Here is an 8869-nt window from a genome sequence, read left to right as displayed (position 1 = left end):
CTTCTTCCTTCTTCCTTCTTCTTCCTTCTTCTTCCTTCTTCTTCCTTCTTTCTTTCTTTTTTTTTTTGTAGTGCTGGGAATTGAACTCAGGACCCTGCGCTTGCCAACCAAGCATTTATTCTACTGAGCTATCTCTCTGGCCCGAGGTTACTTCTTATCTTGGAGTAGAAAAAGAATAGTGTGTTCTCCAGAATTATAGCCAATATTAACTAACAAAAATGTACACAGAGCAATAAGTGTGATACTACAGCATGTGGAATAGAAAAAAAATATTTGATAAAAGGATAGCTAAAATATTTGCTCGTATTGATTTTAATCATTGGTAATTTTGTATTAATAATAATAACAACAGCAAAACAGCAGACACTGGGGAAACTGGTGGATATGGAAACCAGAGATATGAGTTTCAGTCCTCACTCTATTACATGCTTGTGAGTTGCTTTAGCTTTCTGAACTTTGGTTTCTGAAGAGTACATAAAGTTTGCTGGAAAAATAGAATATTATTTTTCTGGTGTGATTCTGTATACCAGTACAAGTGCTAAGGGGTATGGCATGTCCAGAAATGTAAGATACAGAGTGGGGAGACAGAACTTGCATGTATGAGAATGAATAATGTTTTGTTTATTCCTCCTGTAGATGGCCAATCACACTGTATTATTGTTGCCTCTTTTTATATCTGTCTTACCAGAATGGCTATGTGCATGAATTGAAAAGCATATACATAGACCAATATTTAAGCACTTCATGAATATTTAAGTGGATGGAAATTACGTATGTTTGCCAGAAGGTTCAGGGAATGAGATTTGAGCTGAGTCTTGAGTGATGGTTACAATGCAAATGATATGAGATCAGGGCATACATAGGGAAAGAAGTGGCGCACAATCTGACACCTACCCCTGCTATGTGCTAGGTATGATCTAGAATCCATCTCATTTAGCTCTTGCGTTCATCCTTATGCTCATTTCATGGCGTAATGATAGTTAAAAAGGTGAAGTAACTGTCCAGGGTCTCACAGTTTGGAAATAGTAGAATAAGAAGCTATATCCCCAATACCACCAGACTCTGTATTTTGTATAGCATATTAAAAAGTAAGGGTCAGGGGCTTGCTTTGATGGGAGAGTGAGGAGAACAGTTTGATAGAGTATAGCTGGTAGATAAAGCCCAAAGACAGAGAATTGTGGCTACTTGATGGGCCACCTTGAATTTATGTTTAGGAGCTTGAATTTTGTTCTGTGTGCATTTTAGTCTTGAAGGAGAGGAAAAAGCATAGAAATGATTGAAGAAAATTATATAACAAAATCATGCAAGTTCAGTTAATATGTTTTATGTTTACCTTAAACATTTTTGTAGAAAAAAATTGAATTATTATCAAGATCTGATGAGACAAACAAATATCAGGTTTTACTAATCCATGATTGCACATATGTACATTTTAATATTCTTCAGGCTATAAGCATGTTTTGTGGACTTTTCTCTTTTTTGCTTCCTTTCATATGTATACTTTTGTTTTGATCTTGTCCAAATCCTTGCCATTGTATGTATAGTATATAATATGTATTGATTAAGTGCTTGTAAGAATTAAATTGTTTGGTTAGCCTTTGTGGTTAAATCAGATGTTTTGCTGTTAAGATGCATGTTTTCATGCCAATTGCTTTTTCTTTATTTATTTGTTGTAAAATCCTTTGAGTCTATCACAGTAGAATTACTGTACCAGCAAGTATGAAGTAGCTCATAAATATGATTTTATATTTTATTCACCTTGTTCTGGAGTGCTTGATGCATAACTAGATAAAATGAACCCACTTTTAAAAATGACTTTTATTTTAATGGAAAAAGAAAAATATCAATATAAATAGGAAATTAACAATGGTTATTATATTGAATATTGTTATCTTCAAAGCAGTTGCTCAGGTTATAAGACATAAGCATAGAAAACTGATCAAACAATTTAAGCACAAAGAATTCCTTTCAATGAACTAATAGAAATTAGTAGTATAATTATCTTAGCTATATTGTATTATATATGTACAGTTTTTCTCTTCCGCATCCCAGTTTAAACCCAGCATTCAATACTATAAGGGCTACTGGCAATGTATATCTGTTCCACCATAATTCTCCCAGAACCATTTTATTAAAAATATTTATGTTTGTTTTATACCAAATGACCTGGAAACCAGAGCTATTGGAGTCAGGAAGGTTAGTTAGGTAAGTAAAGCCTAAGTGAAGACTCGGATTTCAGTGATGATACATATATCAAATTAAAATCCATTATCCAAAAAAAAAAATCCATTATCCATCACTAAGTATCTACTATGTGTCTGGCATTTACTAAACATATTATCTACTTTAATTCTCTCAATGTCTCTGTCTCATAATGTAGTATTTTTTAAATGAATTTAGAACAGGGTGTATAGAGTATACAGGGTCTCACCACACAGATCGGACTCCGGCCAACTCCAGATTGAACCTGGTCATGGTGCTCTGCCAGAGCAGGCGCTTTAGTCCATTGAGCTATCTGGCCGGCCCTAATAATGTAGTATGAATCTTGGTTATATAACTAAGGAACCTGAGATTTAGGAAATTATATGACAAACCTAAGGTGTGTGAATTCCCAGAGCTGGGGTTGAAATAGACTTTCTGAAGGAACAGGTACTAGAAGAATTACAAAAAGAAAAAGACAGTTGTTAATGCCTAAGCAGAAGTAGGGGCCAAGGAAGGTGACCCATGTAACTCTAATATTGTCTCACAAGTAGTGTTCCATTTGGCTAACTATTCAAATCCTTGGTGTTGTTCTGTCTTCTAGGGGATGCTGACAGTTTCAGCAAAGTGCGGCCTCCAGGGGAAAAGCCAACCATTATCCGCCCCCCAGTGAGGCCCCCAGACCCTCCTTGCCGGGCAGTGACTCCCCAAAAGCCTGAACCAAAGCCAGAGATTGTGGTTGGCAGTGCAGGGGAAATTCCATCATCTGTGTAAGTAGAATTGTTCTTGAACTTGACCTCAGGCCTGTCATAGGCGACCATGAATGCCTTCAAGATCACTAACTATGACTACTAAGTATACAACCCTGGGAAATCATTAACATGAACATCTGGATGACTAGCATAGGCCAGGCCTGTTGGGAGTATTCCACTCAATACGAAGGCCTGAAAGAACCTGTAAAGATGAATACTTAGAATCTTAGTACATGCTAGGAAACCCATTTTTCTTAGCTGCCCTGTAAGGTGTTAAAAACTTTCTCTTTTTAGCCCACTTGGTTATGGAAATTTCTTTTTTATTTCCTTGTTATTGGTATTGGTTTTAAAATAGTTTAATGAGTACATTTTTCGTTGTACTTGTGCTTGAGATTTTTCTTTTCTTTAGCAAAGAGTACATTTTTTTAAAACCTTCCAAAATGACTCAAGTTCTCCAGAGAGTTTGTCACAGGGTGATATCTGGCAGGCCTTCCTAAGGCTGGGCTGCAAACCAAGGAATCAGGGAAGGAATACTAGCATGGGACCACATCAGCACTCAGGGACCAGCCTTGATGGTTGCAACCAGTCTGGCTGACCTCTCATCAGTCAGTGACTGGGACGTTTTCTCTTCCGAGTATTTCCTAATCTTTCTTTTTCATGTGTCTCTTGTTTTCCATAATCCTAAGATCTGGGGAGAGAACAAAGCCTCTGCAGCTTTAACTAATTATCTAAGTATATTTATAAAATGCCAAAAATTACAAGTTTGAAACAAACAAAAACAGACTATTTTCACTTTATTTCTGAAGAAAATCCTAAAAGGGTAACAAGTTTAAGACCAAGTTCTGAACCAACAGAGAGGAAAGGGTGTTGTTTAATGGCTTTGCCTGTGGACTCTGGATCACTTCCATTCTGATACTGGATTGCTCCCTAGACCCAAGCCCTCTACGAACAAAGGCAGGAGCTAGCATTGGTAACCCATCTGGTATAGAGTCTCCTGTCTTTTTCTATTTGCCCTTGACTCTCACATGTATTCCAAGGACTAGGAAGATAGCTCAGTAGAATCAGCACTTGCCTGGCAAGCTTAAGGACCTGAGTTCAATCCCCGTTTCTTCAAAACAAAAACAAAAAAAAAGCAACATATATTCCAGAACAACTCTTAAGTTTGAACTGCCTTCTATTTGCAGGGTGGCCTCCAGGACCAGATTCTTTGAAACAGCTTCCCGGAAAACAGGAAGGTAAGGATGCAAGCAACAGCAGAGAAATCAAATCACTTTTTAATAATGCATCATGAGCTTCCCATTGGGTATCAGTCTTTTTTTTCTGTTTCTTTATAATTATCATAGTCTCACCTACTTCCAACTTTCTCTCTCTCTTGTCTTTTGCTGTCTCATTATGTCTTGGTCTTTTCCTCTGTTTCTCTATTTCTCTGTCACTCACATTTTCTTCACTGTCTGTGTCTTTCTCGGTATCTTCTGTTGTTTCTGTTTTTATATCTTTGTTTCTGTTTGTGTCACTCTTCCTGTTTTTCTCTGCTAGAATCTATCTTTATATCTGTTATATTATTTCTAGCTTCTTACTTTTTCTGTTTCTGTTCCTTTGTCTTACAGACATGCACATCTGTACATGCTAATATACATATATGCACACATGGACACACCAAGCTGTATTATAAAAACTTTATACCCAATGAGGGTCAGATTTAAAGTTGTTTATTTTGATCTCATATTTGAAAGAACGCTTTGCTTGGTACATCTGTCTAGTTTGGAGGTTGTTTTCTTCTAGCGCTTGAAATATTTGAAGCTCTCCTAGACTTAAGGGTTTGTATTGAGAAGACAGCTGTAAGGCTTTCATTTATAGGTGATTTGTTTCTTTTCTCTAACAGCTTTTAATATTCTATTCTTGTACTGAATTTGTGGAATCTTGACTATAATATGCCTTGCTGTAGATCTTTTTTTTATTATGGCTACTTGGAGTTCTATACGCTTCACCTTGCTGTGTGTCAAATTCCTTTTCCCTCATAGGGAGGTTTTCTGCAATGGCATATTTGAACAGGTTTTTGATACTATTTATGCTATCTTCTGCTTTTTCACCACCTCCAGTCAATTTTATGTTATTCTTCTTTGCATCATCTTACAGCTGCTGGATTGATTTCTCATGGTCCCTTGCTAGTTCTAAGAAATCTTTCTTTTCATTAACTGCAAGCCTGTTTTCTGTGTCTCAGAGTTTTTCTTCACATTGGTTTATTCTGCTATGGATACTTTTAATGGAAGTTTTAGTCTCCTGGATATCTGCTTGAATCTGTTTTGTGGATTCTTTTTCCTTCCTATGTTGGCCATTCATGATTTCCATCATTTTCCTAAGCACCTCTATCTTTTAAAATCTCTATCTGCTCTGTAGTCACTAAGAATGTTTTTAATTATGATCACCATCTCTGTAGTTATCTTAGAAAGTATTTATGATTTCATTTTTTCTAATCCCTACTTCATTTGCTTTGTTGTTTACTATTTCAGAGCGACAAGCTGGGTAGCTTTTGGATTTTCCTACATCATTACTCAGTTTGGTGAACTGGATGTCTGGAGTAGCATTTTGTTTGTGTCTTTTCATTTTCAGATTCTTTTAGTTTAATTCCTGGGTTGATGCTTGTAAATTGCCTATGGGAAGTTACTTTATTGCTAGTACTTAGAACCCTTAGCAAATGACTACTTCTCAGAGTTATCTTCCATGTGTACTAGTTTTTGAGTTTTAAGTCTGTTACAAATCCTCCCTCTTCAGTTCACTGAAGATGGGAAGTTGTTGCCTGTTTCACCAAGCCATTGGTTCTTTGGCAGTGGTCCACAGTATCTTCTATGACCTTTAGTCAATCTCAGTCTTGACATACCAGGAAGAACAGATAGTTAGAACAATTATGGCACTTTGGTTAGAGTGGTACAGTCAGCAAAAAAAAAAGTACTATCAAAACAGCATAGAAAATGATAAACTTAAGTGGCCATTGACTTGGCACCTTTAACCATTATGAACTAGATTTATGCTTATATAACAAAATTAAAACAAATCAGAAAATTGTCTGCAGTAAATAAGCTCTCAATGTTCCAGTTTTACCCTAAGGGAAAAAATTTAAAAGTGATTAGGAGGAAAATGCAGAAATAGAAGAAGAGGAAGAGATTAGAAGCAAGGCTGGAGGACAAAGGAGGATCATGCAAACTTTGGGAAACTCGTGCAGACGTTAGGAGGAAAAATAGAATGAAGAAATTAAAGGAAGAACAAAATAGCAACAACAAATAGCTGGAAACCATATTCACACTCATACAAAAGCAAGATCAAACAATGGAGGTGAAAAAACAGAAAAGGGGGGAAAAACGAGAGATGGACAGACACCTGTTCAAGGTTTGTTTCTACTGTCATTGGTAAGTCAGCATGTACAGAGTCCAGGTCCATGGTTTAAGGCAGCAGTAGCTTATGGTAGGTATTGGACAATCTCAGCAAGCCTGGACCTTTATTTCCTTTGAAGTTCAGGCTGATTGTTGGCTATGTGGCTGAGACCAGATGTGTTCAGCCTGAAGCAGTGTACTTTCTGTGGGCTTGAACTCAGCTGGGACCCACTAGATGGAGCCAGCATTAGTTCTGAGTTCCAAGTCAGTTGCCTCCACTCCAAGATGGCTCTGGGCCAGTCACCCTCTCTAATGAGATATCTGACTCCATACCATTCACCACCAGCCAACGCAGGCCTTCATGTTCAATGCTGTGTCTCTCTATGAAGGCCTCTGAGGTTGCAAGAAGTTACTGTGTGTTTCCAGGTTTGAACTGGTCTTCCCATGCAGTGAGTCCCGAAGCAGGGAGAAGGTTCTGACAGCCATGTCCTTTTGCTTCATTAAAGTTTTTTTTACTCTCCCCATGGGCTTCCATTATCCTTGCATATCCTTCTAGCATCCAGGGGACCTGTTTTTCTCCTTCTTTTCCTCAAGTTGTTAGAGTCTAGTGTCTGGACAGCAAATCTCAAAGAGGCTCTTTCTCTGCTGGTTACCATTCTACCATCTTCCAGGAAGTCTCTAGACTCCATTTGCAAACAAAAGCTGATAGGGACATGTAGAATACATCGTTATACTATAAACACACTCAGAGTAAACATGGCTTCCATTTCAAAGGTAAAAAGTAGACACAGACAGTGTCTACATGTCACATTAGCTGCATGTGTTAATTTCCAAGAAAACTTGGAGGAAAGAAATCGCAGATTACTGGCTTCCACTGCAGACCTACTGATAAAGAATCTCTTAAGAAGAAAGCCTAGGAATAATATGTTGCTTATTTTATCCCTTCCCTCTTCCCTCTTTTCCTGTTTCTTACCTCCCTTCTTCCTTCTGTTCCTTCCTTTTTAACATCTGTCTTAAAACTTCTCAAGTACTGGTACAGACTGTCCAGGCCAAGACATTTGGGACCCTTTGAACTAGAACATGTGGAAAAATGATTACTCACTTAGCCTTCAGGGTATCTTCTGTGAGTTTGTGCTATTACTAATCAGAGTTTGAAATTGTGCTTTCTAACAAGTAACAGGAATGTAACTCTTCTAGATGATAAGTTAAAAGCAGAACAATGTGCCTTTTTCAACAGCATAGTTGGGATAGGTTTGACAACCTCTATTCAAAACTGAAGGACTTAACTTAACCATGTTTGATTATACACAGCAGGTTACCTTACTGCTATTTCACAGTGAGCTATGGGGAGCTGTATGCTGGGATAAACTCATCTTAAAAAATAATTTGGTTTAACATCAAGGTGTCAGATTTCTCTTCGCAATAACATAAAGATAAACATTTTCACCTAGGAGGTTTTGAAAGCAGACTTAATCAAACTCTACTTGGAGAATGAAAGAAGGGAAAGAAAAGGAAGATAAAAGTGGCAGAGCAAGTAAGCATGGGTCAACTGAATGTTCTTAGTAAGGCATGCAGCTAGACGCAGGACTACATAGTGGTCTTCCTTCCCTAGGATAAGTCATTTGAAAAATAAATACCAATAAAATTGAATGAAACAAACTAGAATCAACAAAGTGAATTGGGCATGCATAAAGGAAAAGAAATTAAAAGAGATGATATTTGGGCTAGGGTTTGAAAAGTAAGTAGAAATACACAGAAAATTATAAGGGATGGATCTGTAACCCTGAATTAAGAACCAGTGCATGGAGTAGAGAATATGAAAAAGTCATGAACTTGTGCAGTACAGTCTTTAGAGCAGGCAAATTTCTAGTAGTGAATCTGTAGCCAAACCAGTGTTACATATGTGTCAAGATTAGGAGCTCTGCCAGTGGGGTGGACTTTATTATCCAAAGCACATGGAATCCTTACACCAACCACAACAGACTATGGCCAAAGCAGGCACTTTAGACTAACATGGCACTGTATGAACCTTATATCCTAGCTTCTAGGGCAGTGGAGGCAAACCTATGACATATATATTTCAGGGGGCTGTTTGTATTATTGAAAGCTCTAGGCTGGGCAGATAGTTCAGTAGAATAAGCGCCAAGCACAAAGTCCTGAATTCAATCCCTGGTACCACAAAAAACAAACAACAACAAAAAGAAAGCTCTAAAAAGTTCACCATCACATTTTTAGAACCTACAATTGATCCTGTTCTTTATCCCCAGATTGCAGGTTGTAAGGGGTGTAGGTAAGATTTGAGTGGTTAAACTGTCATGAGCTACCAAACCATGTTGCCATAGATTCTTCCTACGTAGCATCCACTTAGGGAAAGCATTTGGTTTATGTAGGCCTCCACCACGTAACCATCACTTCCATCAGTGCACATACATACAGACCACTGAGCAAGGTTCTCAAACTGTTCAACTCTCAGTCCTGTCCAGTCATTGTGGCCAGCCTTATCGCCCATCTGTGATGAAAATGAGAACAAACAGAACTATTACTTTTGTC

At 37.7% G+C, this 8869-nt stretch overlaps 1 protein-coding gene across 5 annotated transcripts in view; it reads left to right on the top strand.

Annotated features, from left to right (window-relative positions):
- Positions 1–8869, top strand: part of Ophn1 (oligophrenin 1) — a 477586-nt gene that overhangs the window by 445783 nt on the left and 22934 nt on the right. For all 5 annotated transcript variants that reach the window (XM_023704707.1, XM_023704709.1, XM_023704708.1 and 2 more), the window contains exons 22-23: positions 2804–2969; positions 4136–4186. In XM_023704707.1, coding sequence (XP_023560475.1) covers positions 2804–2969; positions 4136–4186 — 217 coding nt within the window. The remainder of the gene's footprint in view (positions 1–2803; positions 2970–4135; positions 4187–8869) is intronic.

Source organism: Octodon degus, unplaced genomic scaffold (assembly GCF_000260255.1).
Source record: "Octodon degus isolate 3935 unplaced genomic scaffold, OctDeg1.0 scaffold00201, whole genome shotgun sequence".
Classification (NCBI taxonomy): domain Eukaryota; kingdom Metazoa; phylum Chordata; class Mammalia; order Rodentia; family Octodontidae; genus Octodon; species Octodon degus.
This window is presented reverse-complemented; position numbering and strand designations above follow the sequence as displayed.